This window comes from Terrapene carolina, unplaced genomic scaffold, assembly GCF_002925995.2.
Source record: "Terrapene carolina triunguis isolate 2854851 unplaced genomic scaffold, T_m_triunguis-2.0 Scaffold189, whole genome shotgun sequence".
In the NCBI taxonomy this organism is placed as follows: domain Eukaryota; kingdom Metazoa; phylum Chordata; order Testudines; family Emydidae; genus Terrapene; species Terrapene triunguis.
The window spans coordinates 19032133-19055532 of record NW_020664540.1 but is presented as its reverse complement, the minus strand read 5'-3'; the positions used below and the strand labels follow the sequence as shown (position 1 = coordinate 19055532).

The following is a 23400-nucleotide window of genomic DNA, read 5'->3' as shown; positions in this document are numbered from 1 at the left end:
ACGTGGCAGGTTCGGCCGATTGCGGCCCCCACTGGCCGCGGTTCGCCGTCCCAGGCCAATGGGGGCGGCGGGAAGCCGCGGCCAGCACATCCCGCGCCGCTTCCCGCCGCCCCCATTGGCCCAGGACGGCGAACCGCGGCCAGAGGGGGCCGCGATCAGCCGAACCTGCCGCATCAGCAGGTAAATAAACTGGCCCGGCCCGCTAGAGTGCTTACCCTGGCGAGCCGCGTGCCAGACGTTGCCGACCCCTGGCCTAGGCTGTAAATTGCAGAGAAGTTGAATTATCAGACATATTGAATACATGGAATTTCAATTAGACTAGGAAAAAATTTGAGTTGAGATTCCTGCTTTCAGAATTCAAACCCAATGGTAAACTGATACTTGCAGTGAAATTAAAAGTCAAGATTTTCCTAAAGTGAACTTATTGCTTTAGAAAGGTGCTGGCTTGTTGGACTTGGAGAATGAAGTCCTCCATCCAGAAAACTTTGAATAGAGCGCTTTCTGATGCTACCTACCCCTCTAATAAATATCTCATCCCAAACAATGCTGTGAACTTCAGGGCTGAGTGAATAATTTAGTCTCTATTCGCACATCTCAGCAGATAAGTCAAAGGTGCCAGTTATAGTAGTTTTGTGATACACATGTCCACTGGGAACTGGATTGAGACCACCTTATTCTTCATATAGACTCCCTTTTGATCACTATGCAGTGATCAGCTCAGTTGCCAACTCTTGTAATTTTATAGCAATTCTCATATTTAGTGTTCTCATAAAGCCCCAGCTCCTGGAATTACATGAGAACCTCATATTTTGTTAAAAAAATTAATCTAGTCCAGGGGTGGCCAACCTGAGCCTGAGAAGGAGCCAGAATTTACCACTGAACATTGCCAAAGAGCCACAGTAATACGTCAGCAGCCCCCGATCCGCTACCCCACTCCAGCCCCCAGCGCCTCCCACCCACTGGCAGCCCCGCCAGTCAGCGCCTCCCCCTCCCTCCCCATGCCTCCCTCCCGCTGCAATCAGCTGTTTTGCCATGTGCAGGAGGCTCTGGTGGGGAGGGGAGAGGAGCGAGGGCATGGCAGGCTCGGGGTGAGGGGCAGGCTCAGGAGGAGGGGTGGAGTGGTGGCAGGACTGGGACAGAGCAGGGCGTTGAGCAGTGAGCACCCCCTAGGCACATTGGAAAGTTAGCATCTGTAGCTCCAGCCTCGGAGTCGGCGCCTATGCAAAGAGCCACATATTAACTTCTGAAGAGCTGCATGCGGCTCCGGAGCCACAGGTTGGTCACCCCTGATCTAGTCCTAATGCTTGCAGAAGAAACTTTGAAAATATGATCCCTAGAGGCTCAACTTTAGATTGTAGGGGTTCATGATTTGGGGGGGGCGGAAGGGGGGGAATCTGACATGATTTATAACACTTTGGATTGGCAATACTGCAACCAGGGTATGCTGCATTCAGGCCACCAAAAGGCTCCATATCCCATTTATCAATCCCTTGAGCCTTCTAGTCCTCCAGTAAACGATTCTGAGATTTCTTCTGTTTAGCCACGACTCTTGGAAAGCAGGATTTGAAACATTAGTATTAAAAAAATAAAAAATAAAAGTGGGGAGTTACATCTGGATCCCTACTCTCTGATTTTCTGTTTGTAATTTTAAAATAAAATTTAAATTCTAACAAATTGAATACCTTTACTTGCATAAAAGATTTTATTCTTGCTTCATCCCTGCTTGTATACTGATGAATCATCGTATCTGGATCACTTCAGGAAAGCTTGTCTTAAATGTAAGGTAATTGGAAAAATGACATTTGCAAGTTTCAGAATAACAGAAATCAGCTGTGACTTTGAGTCCAATTCTGTGCTGTGCCTCTTAGAGGTGCGCACAGAGATTCTGGATTGGCTGGAGGCTGGTGCAGCCCATCATGTAAATTAGAGCAGCCCAAAGCTTGCTGTTCTAAATGACCGCTTCCTAACTGCTGTCTCTGAGCTGTGTCAGAGCCCAGGATTTTCAAGTGTCAGTATGTTGTGGAGACGTCCCTTTCCTTCTCTTCCCCGGCATGCACAATTATACTGCTTTCACTGGGGCTTGGGAGGGTAGTGGTTTATGCCAGCCCTGTGTTGTTCCTGTGTGTCCTGTTCACCACCAGAGTGGCATTTAAGCGTCGGAGCAGAGGCGAGAATCTTTCTGGCTTTTTGCCCTTTTCATTCAGCATAGCTAGTTCTTGAATGTACACATTATGGGCCAGATACATTTCTGTGGGTGCAAGGAGTCGTAAATTGCATGCAGACACTGTTACACAGTTGCACATTGAGAGCATCCAGGGTAAGATTCTCATTCCTGACCTGTCCTGCCGCCTTTGTGGACTGCAGCAGTGGCTGCTGGTTTCAGTGCTGTTCCCCTCCATCTGACACCACAGTTTCTAGTAAATTACATCCCCTATGACTAGGTTGGCAATGGTGCAGCTCCTAAATGAAGACACTTATTATTTGAGGGTGGCTTCTAAATATAATGTTACAGTAATTAATTATGGATTCCACTGTTTATAAAGAAAACAAAATTGAGCACATTATTGATATGAATAAATGTTTCTTTACATTTTCCGTTTTCTTACAGTTCTGTCCATACAATGATTTCCTTCATTCTCCAAAATTAAGATCTTCTCAAGGAATGCCAGTCAGTGAGGATTTATTTTTTAGCCGAAAAAAAGCTTCAAGGAATTTATTTCAGAATAGTCTAGATCTTAACTCTGAGCATTCTGCTGTTTGTCCTGGTAAGTATCATTGTAGATAACTGTTTAAATAAGCAGAAGATCTGTTAGTGATCAGGTGCATTTAGGATAACTTGATAAGACATCTGTGCTCATTTACAGCATTCTGAGAATGTTTAATCATTTGAGGATTTTTGTTTTTTTAAACAGGAAAGCTCCAGTATAGAGTAAATAAAAACAGGGTTATTTCCTCAGCTGCAGTAAATTGGCATAGCTATATTGAAATCATTGGTACAATGCTGATTTACACCAACTCAGAACTACAGTCAGAGATTCTTAATACTGGTCTACACAGAAATTTGTACTGGTTTAACTACATTTGTTTAACATCACACCTTTTGTTGAATCAGTTTAGCTTCTGTGTGTACACATGCCCTTAGTTTCAAAGTATGTAATTTAATTTGGCCATTTAAGAAATGATTAATAGGAAATAGTTCAGTCTTTTAACAGCTAAAATGAATGACATCATTTCAGGGTGACCTTGAGTCAAGACCTTTCTCCTGATTTTAAAATGTAGAAAAAATGCTGTATCACAATTTCTATATAGATCAGCAAGGAAACAGTTTTGACCAGTGTTCTTGCGCATTATGTAAAATATAGTTCAAACTTCAGATTGAATAGTAAATTAAAGAGCAATGGAACAATTTGAGACAACTTCTCTATGGGAACAATTTGAGAAAATAGTGATTTATTGCCATGGAAACTGTTCTAGCAAAGATCCTATTGAATAGTAACCTTAATAAATGGAGCACTAAACTATACATTGGGCAACATGCAGCAATGGTTACATTTATATAATGTAGCCTTTTCAGAATAATTTTTTTGTCAGCAGTGGAATGGTTTTCTATTCCATATGTTCACATTTTCCCTTTTCTATTGTGTTTTTTAATAATTGGTCGGGGATAGACATAAAACTAGAAAGTGCCTGAATAGTTGTTGGTGGTGAAAAGTGGCTTTTGAGAACAGTTTTGAAGAATGACATTTTTTTCCCCCTTTTAAAATAATTGGGAACCTTTTTAAAGATCTGTTCTATAAAAGATTGGGTGTTCAGTGCAGTGCCTAACCTATGATAGCTATCTTTTGTATTATAATAGTGAAAAGGCACTTGGAGACACTGGGCAAGACCAATCTTGATTCGTTCCCTTTTCTTGGCAGTGCACTGTGTATATTCAACTCCCTTTGGGGAGCATTGACATATGTAGAATTCCAAGTGTTTTTACTGTTATGTTAAGAATGATGTCATTTTAAAGAAAAACTTCTTATTTTTCTGCTTTTAAGGCATTTTTCTCCCCTTTATTTTTCCATATTCCAAGAAGAAATTATTTGTTTGGTTTTCGTTTCACCTATTACAAATACCATTGTTGGTAATGTGCCTTGGTAGAACCACAGGCTTCTTTGATGAGTGCCAGCCATTATTCTAGCTTATGTGCATGAAGAACATGATAAGGTTGCTTAGAAACCCATGAGTGCAGCACTGAAAACTTTCAAACTTTTCGTTTAGGTTTTATTATCCAAATTAAAAAAGTGTTTTTAATCACTGTTAATTAATTATATTAATTTTATAACTATTCAAAGAAGGTTTTACATTTTTATTTCAGTTCTTTTAGTTGTGGTCTTTTAGTCTTTTAATAAGCTGCATATGGAGGTACTTGCTGAAATTAATTTTTTTCCTTTTGTAAGGTGGTGTGGGCTCTCATCAGCCACATATTTCAGGGAAATGTGGACAACTTGGATACTCACAGATACGTGGAAAGAGTGGTAGTGTGGGTTCTGATTTACAACTTTTAGGATTAAATAATCATCGGCAAGATAAAGGTACATTGACTATAAACACACTCCAAATTTCTGCACACCCTTTTGAGAGTATTATTGTGTTGTCCTGTATCAGGCCTCTTAGTAAATATTTTATTTTTATTTGGATCAAATATGATCTGGTAATTTTCTCTGTTTTAGTAAAAGAACATAGATTAGATGAAAAAACAAATACTTTGTAGTCAAAGCATAACCAAACACAAACATGGAAGTAGAATTTTTGAGAGACCATGTAGCTTGTACTACACACATGAAATTAGATGATACGAACAATTCATCTATTAGCTTGCATCTCTCGCTCAGGTAAAGCTATGACCTTCACTTGTAATAGTTTGGTTAAATGTATTATTTCACTGCAAATTATTGCTGTAATAGTATACCCAATCAGAATTAAATGTCACTGTCTTCTTAATGGTATCCTATTGAATCTAGCATTTTGACTGTTTTAGACTGATATTTTAAAGATGGTGATTGTCATGGACTTGAGTGTGATTATGAACTGTGGGTTTGTCTACATGGAGAGTAATTCTGGAATAGCTGTTCCTGATTACCTCCAAGTGGGAATGCTCTTATTCCGGAATAAAAGTGTCTTTATTCTGAATTGGCTTAATCCATTTTGGATAAGCCAATTCGGAATAAGTCACTCTTGTTTTAGAATAAGAGCATCCACATGTGGAGTTATTCAGGAATAGTTAATCCACTTCAAATACACACCCTACCTTATTCTGGATTAACTCTAATGTGTGTGTAGACAAGTCCTTGACAAAATAATGCTTGATTCCGCCTAAAATTAGGTTTTTTTCAGAGTATTTTAAAGCCTAATTGAAGGACAAGTTGGATAGAAAGAGAAGTAAAATTAAACTGCTGTTGGTTGTTACAGAGGTTTATTAGTATAAATAATATTTTTTCATTCCTTCTAATATCAGTTTGTGCCAGCCTAAATTTTACCAAGACCCAACGAACTTTTTGCAGTCCAGCAGAGCGTACTTTGTCCTTTCCAAGTTCTAACACAAGCCAAGGGGCCTTCATTCTTCCATCTTATCCACTCTCATCACCTAGAAACAGTCCAAAGCACACCTCCCCTCCTGCTGAATCTCCAAAGAAGTCTCAAGATCATGCTGTTAACTTTTCAAATTCCTGGCCTCTTAAGAGCTTTGAAGGGTTGCCCAAGCCCAGTCCTCAGAAGAAGCTTCTCAATCAAAAGTCAGGAGACAATGCAGGTAAAAATATTGCAGAAAAATAAAAGTTTATGGTCACACTTTGAAAGAGGCCTTCAAAAAAGTGTACGCAAAACCTGCATCTGTGTGAATGCATTGGGAAATGTGCACTTCTCCCGCTTGCGCACGTAAAGTGGGTTTTGCATATGCATATGCTGTTGTAGGCACATGGTCAAGAGCCAGCTTTGGAAAATTTGGCTCTTTTGTTTATACATTTAAAAAAACAAAACACTTTTGCAGTTAGATTAATCTAAATGTTTTTGCTTTTATACTCAAGATAAGTGCACACATATGTAATGTGCTAGGCAAGAATTGTTTCAGCTGGAACACACTAGTGTACCATCTATCTTCTGATTAAAAGAAGATAGCACTTGTAAAGAAAAACAGTCTAAAAAACTTAAATGCAATAAAATACCTTAATGAATGAATATACAAAGAAAATGATACTCATTGCATTTTGCCTTTTTTCCCTTTTAATCTTTATTTGGAAACTTCTGTATTCAATGACCAGTCCTCACAATTTCACACCTATTTAAAATCTAATTAAGGCCAAATGTGCCTGTAATTGGAATTTTTGTGCTAATTCCATCCCAGTTTCAACATCAGTCATTGCCATTAACTCTCAGTGTAAGACCATGTCTATGCAAGGAAGTTGCACTGGTTTAAACTGAAATTGTTTTTAAACGGATTTAGTTAAACCTTTGTCTAGACACTCTTATTTTAGTTTAAGGGCAACTTATTTCAGTTTCTTAGGGCACGTCTGTACTGACAACATTAAAGCGCTGCTGCAGCAGCGCTTTAACGTGGCTTGTGTAGTCACGGCATAGCTGGGAGAGCTCTAAAAAAACCACCTCCGCAAGGTGTGTAGCTACCAGCTCTGGGAGCATGGCTCGCAGCACTGGGAGCACTGTCTATACTGGCAAGTTACAGCGCTGAAACGAGCAGCGCTCGGGGGGGGGGGAGTTCACTCCCCTGAGTGAGAAAGTTGCAACACTGTAAAGTGCCAGTGTAGACAAGTCCTTACACTGAGGCCAGGTCTACACTAACCCCCCAATTCGAACTAAGGTACGCAACTTCAGCTACGTGAATAACGTAGCTGAAGTTCGAAGTACCTTAGTTCGAACTTACCTCGATCCACACGCGGCAGGCAGGCTCCCCCGTCGACTCCGCGGTACTCCTCTCACCAAGCAGGAGTACCGCAGTCGACGGCGAGCACTTCCGGGTTCGACTTATCGCGTCCAGACAAGACGTGATAAGTCGAACCCAGAAGTTTGATCGCCAGCCGCCGAACTACCGGGTAAGTGTAGACCTACCCTAATTCTTAGGCTATGTCTACACTACACAGCTTTTAGCTACATGGCAAAACTTCTGTCTTTCAGGTTTTTTGTTTTTGTTTTTAACACCTCTGAAAGACACAAGTTTTGCCGGCGACAAGCACCGATGTGAACAGCATGTTGTCGGCAGGAGTGCTCTCCTGCCAACAATGCAAATGCCGCTCGTTGGGAGTGGAAATCTTCTGTCGGCTGGAGAGCCGACAAACAGCAGCTACACTGCACAACTTTTAGTGGCACGGCTGTAGCGACACAGACATATCACTAAAAGCTGAGTAGTGTAGACATATCCTTAATGTATTTAAACTAAAACAAAATGGTCCTGGTTTAAACCAAACGAAGAGTGATCACTCAGCTTTTTGCAGTGGTTTGACTAAAGCAAGTTAAAATAACACTTTTAAGTTCAACCAGTACAGCTTTCTTTTGTAGAAAAGCCCTAAATTAGTTATTTGGAAGTTTTCACACTAAAGTGACCTGATGAAGCACAATTATTAATAGCTGACTTTTTCATGCCTAGCCTATTGTTTTCAGTAGTTGTGCCATTTGTTCTTTCATTAGAATAGTCTTCTTAGCAAAGCAGCTTTCAACAGCATTTATCGTGGAACCAGACAACTTTTACTTATTCTAGATTCAGAAAGATAAATTTAGAGTACTATTTAATGTGTAACATTTTATTCCCCCAAAATGTATGTAAAATAGACCAATTTACATCTCCTAAGAGAAAGTATTCCAGACAAATGGGAAACACTTTTGTAAGCCGCTGCTAGTGTAATTAGGTTACTGTAATAGCACAGTGTAGGGCAAAGATGCCAGAAAGTTGGCAAGCAATGAAAATACTGAGTAAGGAGCCAGAAGATGTTCAATATAGTATCGTTTAACATATTTTGTAAAACAAACTAAAATACAATATTGAAAAACATGGGTGCATAACTAAAATACCAAAGGCTTACTTTTGGCAGTTCTTTATGACCTTCCACATATAAGTAGGGCCCTACCAAATTCACTGTCCATTTTGGTCAGTTTCACTGCCATAGGATTTTAAAAATTGTCAATTTTAATATTTTCAGCTATTTAAACCTGAAATGTCAGTGTTGTAATTGTAGGGGTCCTGACCCAAAATGGAGTTGGGGGTCGGGGGTGTTGCGGTGCTGCTGCCCTTACTTTTGCGCTGCTGCCTGCGGAGCTGGGCACCTGGCCAATAGCCTTGACCTCTGGCCACACAGTTCTGAAGACCGCTCAGAAGTAAGGGGGGGCAATACTATGATACCCCTAAAATAACTGTGACCCCCCTGCAATCCCTTTTGGGTCAGGACCCCCTAATTGAGAAACACGGGTCTCCCCCGTGAAATTTGTATCGTATAGGCTAAAAGCACACACAGGACCAGATTTCACGGTCTGTGACACGTTTTTCATGGCTGTGAATTTGGTAGGGCCCTAATCATAAGTAATTTACGTAGCAATAGATAATTGGATGATCTGTATGTTTTGAAGAAAGCTAGCTTCTTTGACAGGTATCATCTTGAGTTATATTAAGTCTTCTCATTAGTAAAGACAAATTTTGTAAGACACCAGTCATGTATTTTATATGCATGCGCTCTTCCCACTCTGCACTCTTTGAAACAAAAACTGCCTTTGGTAGCTGTTCTAGAAAAATGAAGATGGGTGGATTTTTTAAAAACAGAAATTTTCTAATACTGTTAATCTTTTAAAAATAGCTTTTGAATAATCAATGAAATATGTTACCAGGTAAAGTTGTATAGAAGTTGAAGAAAAAGAGCAGCCTGGTATTATATTAAAAAAAAAAAAAAGTAGTCATACAAGCATTATTATTTTTCTCCATATGTATAGTTTTAATTCAGGAATTCACACTCAAAACCCATTGTGAGTTACTGAATTTTGCAAACTTTCAAGTAATTGAAAACCTAGAATAAAAAAGTGAGGATTATGCATCACAAAATGTACTTTAATTAATTTTGTCAACTGTAATTTAGTATTAATTATTTGATGGCTTCATGGTATGCTGATATACTTCAGCATATTTTGTAAAAAATAATGACATCTTAGTAATACGAGCCTTTTTTTCCCAGAGAGACAGTTAGATATAGCCAATTTTATGTGAAGGTTATAATGCATGGGAACAAATAAGTGTGATTTAGTAGGGTTTACTGTATCTCAATAAATAGAATTATGAAGTTTCAAAGGACAGGCCTAAACAAATTTATCTCTTATTGGTGTTATTAGGTTTCTGTACATCATCTGTGTCATGAGCTATTTATTTGCATAGTCTGTGTGCAACAAAATTACATGTAGAATTTCCTAGTGAAAATGCTGTGCTGCTTCAACCAAAATTGTCCTTAAAATATTGACATAATAACTAAACTTCATTTCACAAATGTGTATTTAGTAAGAAAAAATCACCTCTTTTAAAAATATTTTTGCTGTGTTTCATGAAAATTGATTGTGTATTTTATCCTAATGAGTGATGTGTTCCCACTGTTCTTCTGAAATGGTGACATATGTCTGTATCTTACCCAGGGGAAAATTCACAGGAGAAGCATTCTCCAATTCAGCTTAAACCAGCCTTGGTGAGATCGCCAGCTTCACGGAGAGGATTGAATGGGACCAAACCTGTCCCCCCAATACCAAGGGGGGCAAGCCCGTTGCCTGATAAATCTGAATTAAACACAGCGGGACAGAAGAATGAAGAGTCTGACGATATTTGGAAGAGTGAAAAAGACAAGAAACTTGCAGTTGATCTTTCAGAATTAAATGTCAATGATAAGGAGTCAGACCAGGAAGAGGTTGGATTTAAATGTGATTTTACATACTTTAAAAAGATGCTAGAATATACATTTTATAAACAAAGAAACAAAAAACAACAACCCCCACCCACACAGACACTAAACCCAACCCCCTTTAAAATCTCAGGTGTAGAAGAAAAAAAATACATATTCACTGCTGTACTTTTTGTGACCATGTCATGAATACAAAAAGACTACATTAAGATAATGTTATGTGTCTGGCAGAAACTAACTAAAGCAATAAAAGTCAGCATTGAAGGACACTCTCTGTGCCCTGGGCATATCCTCATTTCACTTACCTATTTTGAGGTTCTCAAATCAGTATGTTGACATTCTCCATTATAGTACCATGGCATGAGTTAGCCATTTACACAGCCTCAACTCTCTTTGATTTTGTCCAAGGTGAAACCACAGTGCTACCTTTAATGTAGGACTTAATTAATCCTTTATTTTATTTAATGGTTTTATAGAAAATACCAAAAAGCCAAGCGCTTGATTACTGTGACTTCTGTTTAACTTCCAGAAATCTCTTGTTCAAACTCTGTTCACCTGTAAAAGTTCGTTGAAGTGCACTGTCACTGATGCAGCCCAGCACATCCTTGCTGCAGCTCTTGACACATGCTTAAATTTCCATGGAGTGAAATGAGAAAACCTGATCTAAAGTATTAATTAGATGAATAAGGGTGTCACCTATGGAGTCATGTCAGTCCATAATGTGGAGCCATTATGATGTTAACACAGCTGTAATACAGAATCCATATAAGAGAGTAGGTATAGATCATGCCTGATTTGGCTCTCCTCAGGGAATGGACAAACACACATTGTATGGAAAATTGTAATGCATCTTTGGTACAGTTAAGTTAAAGCTTTTTTATATTAATAAATGATCATTTTTAAATAATAATTTTTATCCAGTGGGGTTTCATCCCCTGAAAATCACAAACTTATGTATAAAAGGAAAGAAAAGCAGTACATTAAATTAGAGATTAAAGCAATCCATAAATATACCTACCATACTAGGAGTCACTGAAGCTGGGGTGGTAATGGGCAGCTGTCTCAGTTTGCATCTTTTACTCCCAAAATCTTAAAAAAAAAAAAAAAAAAACAGAAAAAGGGTCACTAGTGAACAGGCACAGATGCATGCCAACGTACCCCATACTCAAATTAATCCTAGATCTCTACTTACCTTCCTGTGGCTCTCAAAAATCCATGGGTTGGTCCCCATCCTTAACCTATAAAGGTGGTGTTTTGGGGCCAATGGAGGAGGGGGTTCTGAGCTTGCTGGGTTTGCTGGGAAGGTGCTTTTGAGCCTACAGGTGGGTTGGAGAGTAAGGGGTTTCTGAGCAGTGAGGTTTGATTAGAGGAAACTCAAGAGAACGTGGGGAACTCTGTACCAGAAATGAGTTGGGAGGGTTGATTGTGGGAGAATGGGGTGAGCTGGCAAATGAAGGTCTGAGTATGAATGGATTGGTGTGTGAGAGTGTGGGGGCTCTGAATGGGTGGAAGTCACTAGTGAGAGATTGGAATGTGAGAGAAGAGACAGTGAATGGGACAAAACTGTAAGGGGGTCCAAGGTAGAAATACTGTTTTCTCCCACCCCACCCTTTATTGTAGTTTGTCCCAATCTCCCTCCGACTCCTTGCCCCAAAATCCTGCCTCATAATACAACCTACCAGTGCCCTTGTTTCCTACTCTTTGAGTATCTCCTGCAAGGAGAGGGGAGAAGATGCAGTGGAATGGGGCTGTAGTAGCTGTAGTTTCACTACGTACTTTAGGTAACAGCCTTCACTGATAGACTGGGGTGAGATTCACCTTTGCAGTTCTCCCAACACTGGCTAGCTCAGGGAGCAAAAATCAGAGCTCCCTTCCACAGACTGTCAATGAGCCAGTTAACTCTTCTGTTTAACATGAGCCTATTTAAGAAAATTATTTTTTTTTAAAAAAGGATTGATTGTGTGTGTGTGTGTGAGAAACCTTTCATTTTAAGCTTTGCAAAACATAACTAGATATGATGTGCATACAGCATTTGTATTTGCATTGGTTGTCCTATTAAATTGTGTGTCTGTTTCACTTTATAAGAATAATAATGATCTCTGACATTAAACTAATAAATAACTTACTGATAAATTGACTCCATGTAGATTACCTTGCCCAAAGGGGGCATAGAAACAGCACTGTCATCATACAATAAATAAGAATTAAGTTTTTAGAAGCAGGCTGGTATTTGACAACTTGTTCCTGTGTTTAAATGAATTATACATGCAGCGTGTAAACTCTGACATGGTTTTCAATTCTGTGTAGATGCAGAGTTCACTTAGGTCTCTCCGTAATAGTGCAGCTAAGAAGAGGGCAAAACTGAGTGGCAGCACTTCAGATCTCGAGAGCCCCGATTCTGCGCTTAAACTTGATCTGGCTATGGACTTCCCTTCCCGCACTTCCTCTCCAAATGTGAGCTCTTACAGTGAAAGTGGAGTTTACAGTCAGGACTCTCTGACTTCGCCAGTGTCCACAACCCCTCAGGGAAAGATAACGTGAGTGTAATTTATATGTTAAACCCACATTGAGAATTCTGACATAATCGCTGTTGGGGTTAGTTAAATATTGAATGGTGGGAAACCTGCATTTTTTTTAATATGACATTGGTTTGCTTAGTACCTAGATTTTATCTGAGAGTTATTCCCACTTAAAATACATTGTACTGTGCTGCTGTGGTTTAATATTATTCTAATTCATTCCTGCTTTTTCTTTGACCCAGTGCCAAGCTCTAGCTATAGTAACATGAAGTAGCTGTTAAAGCCCGGCAGTGGCTAGTAAATATTTTATAATGAAGCTGAACCACAGGCAAAACAAATGAGTAAAACAGAGAATGAATCAGGAGAAGGAAGAGGTTTCTTATTGCAATCTGGAAAGTTAATCAGGAATGTATTTTCTTAAACAGATTTTTGGGTGCAGATGAAACAAATAATATAAACTTTTTTTCATTGTTGCTAAAGCTGAATTATCAACTAATACAGCATTTCCATAGTAGCAATAATTGCTGAGAATTGTTTTCTATGTAATGCCTTCATTCTCTCAGCTCCTTTGCAAAGAGAGAGTGTATTGATGGAATTAGTTTTTATGGTGCACTAAGGTTGAGCAGTTAGCTGCAGTATGTACTTATTTTTAGTTTTGTAAAATCAAGTGGGAAATATTTTGCCGAGTGTTGCAAGTACAGCCTCTCCTTACCTTCTTCCTAGGCACATGGCCAAGCTGCATGCAGTTCAGGCCTGAAGAACGTAATGCAAAAATCCAACAGAAAAAAACCTCTGGCATGCCATGTTGTTGCAGCATTGGCTCTGACCAGGAGCGATGGGAACAGTATTCTGTAATACAGAACATTTCCATTAGTCCCAGATGTTGCAGCCTTAATGTATGATAGTGCTCACAGCTAATGCAAGTCTGTCTAGTCCACCAGGGAGGATCTGACCTATATAAGGAAGTTTGAATTTGTGCAAGAGTGACAGAATGCCATCCCAGGAGTCATTAAATACCTTGAAGTTTCTTTATATATTTAAGAGAGTTTAGTTCAGATGCTGATGTAGGCCTTGCTGGAGCCCTAGGCATAGCTGACAGGCTGAACCAAAGTAGGCCTGGCCATGGCGGAATAGTAATACACTAGGTGTCTGCTAACCAAGTGAGCACATTCATGACCAGAGAGGATGGTACAAGAACACTCAGAGTTCTCAAGTAACTACATAAACAAATGCCCACAAGAAATGGTACTAGGGCTCCAGCTAGGCCTACAGTTGGCTTTCCAGCATTGGAGGTTGAAATTCTGTGTTCACAGAACAAATACCAGCATGGGCAGGAGAAATGGAAACTTCTCCCATATACCTGCCTCGTGTAACTTTTTGCTCTTAGAAGGAGCTACTCATAGTGGAGGGGGTGATGAACCTGATCATTACCAAATGTATTCTTTCTCTAATCTGTAGTAAACATGACCATTTCTGGTGATGTGCTGGAAATGTTTTGTACCCAACATGTACTGTTTTCACTTTAGGTGAAAAATGTTCTTAGGCAGGGATCCTAGTGTCATTCAGAAATATATTTATAGAAATGATTTTGTATTGCAGCAGCTCAGACATCTTTCCTCTACTTGGATGCAAATCACGTCCAGCAAGACTGTCTTCAGGAAGGAATAGAAGTACTAACGTAGTAGAACAGAGTTCCAGTGCAGGTAATTTGTTGTGCATAAAAAGAAAGAGATAACTAATTCAGTCAAAGTGAAACCATTTTAGTGAAGGATCTGTCCATTATTTTCATAACAAGCCCCACTTAAGTAGTATCTAATTTTGTCTGGTCTTAGTTGACCTATAAAATCTTAGCCCAGAAGGTTTTTTTTTACTCTATTAGACTTTAATTGACCATTTTGAAATCCTACTGTGGGGTTGTGTATGAGAGGAGACTTCTGGGATTGTTTCTTTTCCTTTTCCTGTAACACAGCTAGGGCATGTTAAAACTGGTCTCAACCCTGCAGAGCTATCAAAAAATGTGATGATTTGAGGGTTTTTTTATTTATGAAATGGTGACACACCATTTCAGTGATACATACTGAACACTTCGCTATGGATTCTGTTGTGCAGGGATAACATTTCATGATAAAGCAACCTCTAATGTGAGCATAATTGGCCAACGTCTGAACTATGGAAATGGATCTGGTGATTATGAAGATGACAAGCAGAGAGAAGTATCACCTTGTGTTTTTAAAGGTCAGAACAAAGAGCATCAAAGGCATTGTAAACCTGCAAAAGGTTAGTGAGCTTCCTATGTTCCTGTGACGTCCTATTTATGGCAAAAAAATCCCAAACATTTGTTAGCTTTTTATAAATCAAATATTTCATGGAATTCAACTTGGTCCTATAATTACAATCTCTATTTATCGTAATAAGATATACTTGTGAAATTAACAAGCAGTTAATTAACTAGTGTTAGATAACTGTTAAAGTCTCCGGGATAGGAAAAGATTTGAAATGAATTATCAGAATCTCACTTTTCTCAGCCAAAATATGGATATAGCTATATATATTTCATTTTTTAAATTAAGCCATTGTTATTGGTAAAGTTCAGGCAGATAAATCATAAGCTTTTGTGTTTAAGTTCTAATGAAGTCTTGAAAAGTTGCATTGATTTAGCACTAGGCACATATTAGTAATATACAAAAGCTACTGCTCCCTGCATCGTAATCAACTTACCTATGGTTAAAGGATTTTGGCTTTTATGTGTTTCTCTGACTCTGGCCATTATTAGCATATAGCTATGATAGTGTGTCTTTTTGACCAAGAAAGCTAAAAATGAAAGCCAAATTAAGGGATACAGTCTTCATCTTTTACATCACTTAGAGGGTGTGTGTGTGTGTGTGTGTGTGTGTGTGTGTGTGTGTGTATATATATATATATATGTGTGTGTGTGTGTGTGTGTGTATCTCTCTCTCTCTCTCTCTCTCTATATATATATATCTATATCTATATCTATATCTCTATCTATCATAGAACTGGAAGGGACCCTGAAGGGTCATCGAGTCCAGCCCCCTGCCTTCACTAGCAGGACCAAGTACTGATTTTGCCCCCGATCCCTTAGTGGCCCCCTCAAGGATTGAACTCACAATCCTGGGTTTAGCAAGCCAATGCTCAAACCACTGAGCTATCCCTCCCCCCAATCTGGGTGATTGGTAGTGGCTAAAGTAAATATCCTGTGGCAGTATTTTAGTTTCTGATGTGAAATGTATTGGGCTTATGTCAAAGCCTGATAGACGTGTGATGTATAAAGAAAGTCTCCAAGAGGATCTGTCCCCAAAGAGTATGGTTTTCCGCTCTTTTTTTTCTTTTTCTTTTTAGCATTAAAAATGTGGGGACTTATTTACCCTGCAAACTCTCCAGTCAGCATAGATATAGTGACATGATGCCATTACAAGAGACTGAAAGCTGAGCAATTGGAGAGAAGGGGGGGAAGGGATTTTAGTCAGCTGTTTAACACTTTTGTTTGTTAACACCAGTTTAATTCCTGTTGCCTATGAAACACCATGACTGTAAGCCATCTGGGACAGACACTGGCTTCTTCCTTCTTTGTACAACATGTAGGACAATCCTTGGTTAGCTTCTTAGCTGCTACTGTAATATAAGTAATATTTGGCTAAAGATACAATTCCCATGCCTGTTCGGTTAAGGTATAAAAGCTCACACTAAACAGCTTGTTAGACCCTCAAGAAGTTATTCAATTAAAGCAGATACGACCAGGCTTGATGTACCTCATATTTCTAAGGTATAAAATAAATAGCAACTAATAACCTTTTTTTGGGGGGGGGGAGATAGGGGATGGGGGGATCAGAGGAGACATTAACGCCTCCCCCAAAACAAACCAGTTCCAGGCTTTCTATTACGTTATGTAAAATAAAAAGGGGGGTGGAGGGGAGGGAGTAGAAGCAAAAATCCAGAATAAAAAACAAATCATTTGCTGGTCAGTTTCAACAGCATCAGCCCCATCTCCCTAAAGTTAACTTTCCATAGGGAAGGAGTTAGATGGAGGTTGAGTCAGGAAACAGAACAGCTCTCATGGGACAGTCTTAAAGGGCTTAAGAATTCTTTTGACTCTTCAGTTTGTATAGCCCTGCTTGGTCTCAATCCTCTGTGCTCAAAAGTCTTTGTTATAGACTGTCAGATGTAATCGTAACAATAAAATAAAGTCAGGCTTGCAACACATCAGCATCTATTTGCCATAACATTTTTTTTTACTTTATTTGTGATTTTTTCCAGTGACTATCTGACTTTCCTCAAGCTGAAAATGTTGTTAACTCCATGGGAGTTATTTAATGCTAAAGAATGTAATGCCAGTCTGCCATTGTTACTGATTGACATTGCCATATATGCAAACAGTGCAACCAGAATTAAAATATAAAATGTATGTTAACTGAAAAATTGAAGAACTGCTAAATTGTGCAGTAATCAACATGAAGTGCTCTTTGGAACAGAAAACCAGTGGTTTTCAATTGATGCTAAATTGGCACAATTGTGCTGAATTATTGGAAAAATAGGTGCGTGGAAAATAATTCTGTTAAGCGAGTTGGTATTTAGTATATTTGAAAATAATGATATTTAGTATATGTGATATAGTACTTCTGAGAATTTCAGCATTAATTAAGCCTTGCAATACTCTAGTAAAATAGAAATACAGTCCTGCATAAAAGTGATTAATCAGTTCAAACTAAGTTTGGTAAGATGATACACCTCTACCTCGATATAACGCTGTCCTCGGGAGCCAAAAAATCTTACCACATTATAGGTGAAACCGCATTATATCGAACTTGCTTTGATCCACCGGAGTGCGCAGCGCCTCCCCCTCCCCCCTCCCCCCCCCCCCCCCCCCCGGAGCACTGCTTTACCATGTTATATCTGAATTCGTGTTATATCGGGTCGCGTTATATCGAGGTAGAGGTGTACTTTGGAAGAATGCAATATATAGTAATGGGTAAACTACATGATTTAGCTCTTCTTTGTGTGTAATTTTTAGGATTTACAGGGTCAACATCTAGTTTACAGCAAATTAACAGCCTAGACTTCATTTCACCGAGTGCCCTGTCTGAAGATTCTGTAGTAATTGTTGGAAAAGGTATTTTAAAATAACATTTTATTTTCTATATATGCAATACAATTTTAGTATAGAAACAAAGCCTGTATTTTTGGACAGTCGGGAGAAGAGGAGTTGAAATGAGCTCATTCAAATGTTTATTATTTAAAGATTAAACAATCCCCAATTTTTAAAATAAATTAAAAGTATTAAAGTTGAAAAAAGGATTGGAATTACTGTATATTTTTACACTCTTAATGAGAAATGTAATATACACTGTACTACAATATTAGCATTAAATAACAAAGAACAATGAAAAAATATGAGGACCAAATTTTGCACGTATACCCACCCATAAAGTCCCATTGCAGTCAGTGGAAATGCATAATGTAACTTTGGGTAGAATTTGGCACTAACGTTAGAGCAACCCAAGTTTTATTTTCTGGAATTATTTTTGCTTTGCTTTAGTTTGTTACTGAGTGACTTCTGCTGTGTGAAAATGACCTCTTAGTGAGGTTACAATATGATAACCATTTCAGGTGTTTTTGGAAGCCCCCCATCTGCGTCATTAGCATACAGCCAGTCCATGATATCGTGTGTGGAGAACGGAGACGTCCTTTCTCTCAAACAAGGCATTGAGCCTCTCTCAGGGATCTATGGGAGAGCTGTCCAGCAGAACAGTGCACCTTTCCTTGATACTGAACATGAGAAAGATGTAAGAGTGTAAAACAGATTTGATTGTTTTTCAAGTGTCACTAGTGAATATAGTTTTATGTTCTCCAGATTCTGGTAAATAAATGTTTGATTAAAGTACAGTCATCGATATCTCAGGTGGCTGGTAATGGGATACAGAGCTTTTTATTTCTTGGTCTCTGGTCTAATTCCAGCACAGGCTGGAGACTAAAACTCAGTGAATAATGAGGAGTAATTTGTCAATATCTTGATGACCTCTGAACAAAATGTTGCTTTGTCTGTTTGCAACTTTTAGTAAACATTTATGTGAATAGTTTTGTTTGTACAAATGTTCACACAAAGTTGTCTTTAGACCTGAAATAGAGATTTATTTTATTTCATCAGTCTTTTTATGACAATTCAAACAGATTAAAGGGATACATTTGGGGAGGGAATTCAATTGGTTGTTGCAAATGTTCAATTCAATGCAGTTGTTTGTTCAGCTGTAGCAGGTACTGAAATGTATCAACATCACAAAATAGCCATTAAAACTGTTACTAATTAGCAATTTTTGTTAACACTCTGAGCAAAGAGACCAAGGCTTGAATGGACATGGAGAATGAACTTCCCACTGGCCCCTAAGGTAGTCCCTTCCTTTCATGATCGGGATATTTTGGCAAGGCAGTGTGAGGAACCAGCTGCTGTTACTGACCATCATCTGTTGTGTGGACAAAAAGAGGACTGTAGTTTGCAGACATTTAATCCAGCACCATTCATAAGCCATACATTCCCTGTAAATAATCTTGTCTCAGTGTCTACCCTGTGGAGAGATTTCATGAAGACCTGTGCTGCTACTTACATCTTGTTCAACTTTCTTATGACTTTGAACATTAATATTTATTTGTATAAAATAACACAAGGTCAAGGTATGTCTTCAAAATGAAAATCACATTTCTTCCTGAAAATGCATGTCAAGTAACCTCTAAGGTTGCTAAAATTTAAAGAAATTAATGACCATTTATCTGTTTTCTCACTTCGTTTAATCTGTGCACTTGACTGCAATTTTAATAGTCAGTTTCATTATTTCCTTATAAATAAGGGAGAAAATTACTAACTGAAAATACTCCTAGACTTTAAGGCCAGAAGGGACCATCATGATCATCTAGTCTGATCCCCTGCACATCGCAGAACTTCACTTGCCCACTTCTTCAATAGGCCCATATCCTCTGGCTGAGTTACTGAAGTCCTTAGATCTTGATTTAAAGACTTCAAGTTACAGAGAATCCACCATTTACCCTTAAGTATAAACAGGGGATCACAAGAACCCTTTAAGTAATTTTTAAAATAATCAGGTCTCACAGTTTGAAGACTGCTCTATCAAAAAATTGTTTAAAAAAAGTCATAATAATTGAAGTTGGGCTGGACTCCATTACTCAAATTAGTGAGTAGTTATTCACACAAGTAGTACCATTAAATCGAGAGGTTCACAGTCCTGCTCCCCCTAATAACTTAATTATTCAGAGATTACCACGAGTGATTATTTCTGTGCTGCAAAGAGTCTCATGCTCATTTTACACAATATAAGTAGTCCCACTGACTTCAGTGGGACTGCTCACAGTGCATAGAGGTAAGCACATGCAGAAGTCTTTGCAGGATTGGGTCCTAAATTAGCGTAAATAATTCCCAAACGCACTGTGGAGTAGTAGCAGAAGTTGTGAGCTTCTTTGTTTAGCAAAGATGATTCCCAGGGTTAAGTTATTGACTGAACTATTTCAGTTCAATTACATTTTACAGTCGGACTTTTCCTGTTTTGTGCAGATGAAAGTTGCCATGTCAAAATCTGCCCGGGATAAGATGAGGCAGAAGAAGAAAGAAGAAAAAGAACAGAGTCATAAAGAACATCAGGAAGTCAATGATGTTGAAAAAAAGGAACGAAATCCCTGGGAACGACTTAAACATAGTGAACCAGAGAAAATGGCAACAGAAAGTAATGTTTAGTATTTTGTCAGTTTAATGGCATACTATTAAATGGTGTTGACTAAGAAGTATGTTCTAAATCTGGTATAATAACACTAATTATTTAAGGTTATGACTGCCCAAAATGATATCCGGTATTACTGAAATGTTATGTTACAATGTAATCTTCATGAGTTTATTTGTTGTTGGATATAAAATACTAACAATAATAAGGAAGGAATTTATGACAGATAAGCTGACTGTTTCTGAGTTCTTTATAGAGTACAGCATAGTACTAAGAAATAGCGACCTCTTCCCTTTTTCTGATTTTCCTGTTCTTTCTCTGTTTTGTAGGTTTAAGTTTTTATGGAGATGTGTTAATAACATCCAAGAATGAGTCTTTATCTTTAGAAGATGTTGCCTTCAGTACTTCACTAAAAAGAACATCCAGTTTAAAGAAGACACAGTCTTCAGTCTTGCTAGATTCAGGTAAGCTGTTACAGTTAATTAAATGTTTGGATGCTGGCAGATGAGACAAACCCATAGTGTAATCAGGCTTAATATGCTTTATTTTAAAACTGCAGTTTCATTTTTTTTCTATTACAGGAATGTGTGCAGAGCTGTGTGTGCCCTTACATTTTAGCTCAGTGCTAGTTACCACTTCTTATTACTAATAAGAAATCATTACAGAGAATAAACTTACATTTTGCAGGTATAGAACAACACTTCTAATACACTTTTCACATCTCCATCTTCTTTTGTGGAAGAGGCAGATACATATCCCAAAACTGCAAGCAGTTACAAAGACAAATTTTATTGATACAGTGAAACCCACATTAAAATACTGTGTCCCCCAATGAGCATAAAATCCTGACCCAATGTTATCTATGTGTGTTAACCAGATGGGGGGGGAAAGACAAACACTTGGGTGAAATTTTGGCCCTATTGAAGTCAATGGCAAAACTCCCACTGACCTTAAATAGAGCTAGGATTTCACTAAAAGTTTATCATACGGTAATTGCTGTTTTAGCAAAACAGCACTAAGGCTTAGATGCTAAAGTTGCATCCCTTTCACCCGCTAAGGCACTCAGGTCCTGATCCTACAAAGACTTACACATTTGCTTATACTTAAGTACATGAGTAATCCCATTGAAATCAGTAAAAATTAAGCACATGCGACTGAAGTCTTAGATGCTATACTTATGAGTGTAGAATAGATATACCTAAAAACATAACCACCATTTTTACTCCTTAGTCCCTGACACTCTTATCTCAAGATACCTGAGAAGCAGCATAGAGGTTGTAAGAATCATTAGTGGGTGGAGGGTTCTAGGATTTTATTTTATTTTATTTTTTGTGATATGAGTTCCATGGCAATGCTCAGTCTCGGTAGCTTCTTCCAGAATAGCACACAGCCATTTCCCCATAAAGTGTGTTGTGTTTGTTCCTGAGCAGGGCACGCCTACCATCCTGATGTTTTTAGCTCTTCATATATTATCTCCTTCCTAACATTCCATGATGAAGACAGAGCAACAGTGCAGCTGCAGCTCAGTTCTGCTGCTGGCAGCTCCCTAAGTTTCTGCAAAGCTCTGCCCCAATCCAGCCCAGGTGGGGGTTACAAGAAGCTGGGAGATTCTATAGTGTTTGCCAATTGTTAGTGGTCCCCAGGGACGCTCCAGTAAGCGTGGATAGTCAGAGTGTGGTGTACAGGGGACTGCAGGGGAGGTGACATAGGAACCAACTATCCCGACTACATTGACTACAGGCAGTTTGTTCCGTTTGCACTGTAAAGTGAGCAGAGTGGTGCTAAGGCTCTAGTTCAGGGCGTGTGCAGGGTCACTAGTTTTTGATTACCTTACCAAAGGAACAAGAGTTGAAGATGATTAGATGTCTGACCTGCAAGGAAAATACAATTTTAGGCAAGTTATTTTTGGGTCACTGAGGTGGTCTCTGCTCCCTTGAAATATTTTTCATCTAGAGTTTGGCAAATAGAGACGTTTAAAACCCTAGGGGCATTTCACTTTTTTCCCCCTTTCTTAGTGACTCAAAAATTATTTAATGGAGTAAAAACAAAGTTAACCCCCCCCCCCCAGATACTATATGTCAGTTTAAGGGAAGATTAACTCTGATGCAGTTAAAATGTCTGATAGAAAGCCCTTCAAACTGGAGGCTTATAGCTGATATGCTGGTAGTTCTTTAGCCATTATCAATAGGCTAGAACAGTAGCAATACAAACTAAAAAACAAATGCATTTTGGATTATGAAATTCTTCTTTCTAGTTTGCTAGTAAAACTTATTGAAAATCTACAGCTGTCTTTGCAATTATAGGTAGTGTGATATTGATAAACTGAATTTGAGCAATAGCTCATTAAAATTTAAAATGAATTATTCACTAGCAGTAAAATTCAAAGGAATGATTCAGAGGTGTTAACTATTCCTGCTGGGAACATTTAATTGCGGAATTCGTGTATTTTTATGACTGCATAGCTTGGAACATTAGAGATTTCTGGGGCCAAGATTTTGTTGCCTCTCCAAACTATAGAACCAAATACCTGTTTATATCAGAAAAGTCTGTAATTGAGAAACAGCACATCATTTCGTCTGAATTCTGGAAAAATTCTCAGTTATGGGGATATAAAGAATTTTCAAATTAGACTTCTAAATAAATTCAAATGCAGGCAGTAGCCTTCTTAGGTTTGCCCACAATATCTTTGAATGCATGTTTGTCCATGTAAAACCCTGCATTTGTATGTGCAATTCAAGTTACAGTCTTCAAAGTGAGTGCCTGTGTGCACAAATTTTCATTTACATGCACCAAATTGTGCGCTTGCAAATATTGTGGGTGTAACTGTGGTGACCTTTTTGAAAACTCAGCCCTTTAGCAATAGTAATCTGTCCAGATACCAGCTTTAGCTAACTACGTTCATGTCTTACTGCTAGTCACTTTCTTCATATTATGAAGATTGTCACTGATTATTGCTTAAACACTTAATGACTTTACAGATGAAACATCTCCTGGACTGCGAGGGCAGTATAAGGATCGGACCCCGTCAGTCACGCATAGTCCAGAGATAATGGATCCATCAGAGTTGCGACCCTTTTCAAAACCTGAAACAGCACTGACAGAAGCATTGCGACTTTTAGCTGATGATGACTGGTGTGTATACATATACACACACATATATGGAGTCGGATTATAATTTGCAGCATTTATGTTAATACTTATTTTTAAAAAATGAAATGTACTTAG

The 23400-nt window shown here is 38.6% G+C and overlaps 1 protein-coding gene across 1 annotated transcript in view; it reads left to right on the top strand.

The window, feature by feature from the left end:
- The window catches only part of TOGARAM1 (TOG array regulator of axonemal microtubules 1), a gene marked incomplete at its 5' end in the record, with an annotated part of 80814 nt that overhangs the window by 18884 nt on the left and 38530 nt on the right, over positions 1-23400 (top strand). Inside the window, 12 exons of the mRNA XM_026654197.2 lie at positions 2609-2765; positions 4443-4577; positions 5501-5794; positions 9658-9923; positions 12225-12454; positions 14036-14139; positions 14546-14713; positions 17466-17564; positions 18062-18237; positions 20013-20181; positions 20505-20639; positions 23154-23307. Of these exons, the coding sequence (XP_026509982.2) occupies positions 2609-2765; positions 4443-4577; positions 5501-5794; positions 9658-9923; positions 12225-12454; positions 14036-14139; positions 14546-14713; positions 17466-17564; positions 18062-18237; positions 20013-20181; positions 20505-20639; positions 23154-23307 (2087 nt within the window). The remainder of the gene's footprint in view (positions 1-2608; positions 2766-4442; positions 4578-5500; positions 5795-9657; positions 9924-12224; positions 12455-14035; positions 14140-14545; positions 14714-17465; positions 17565-18061; positions 18238-20012; positions 20182-20504; positions 20640-23153; positions 23308-23400) is intronic.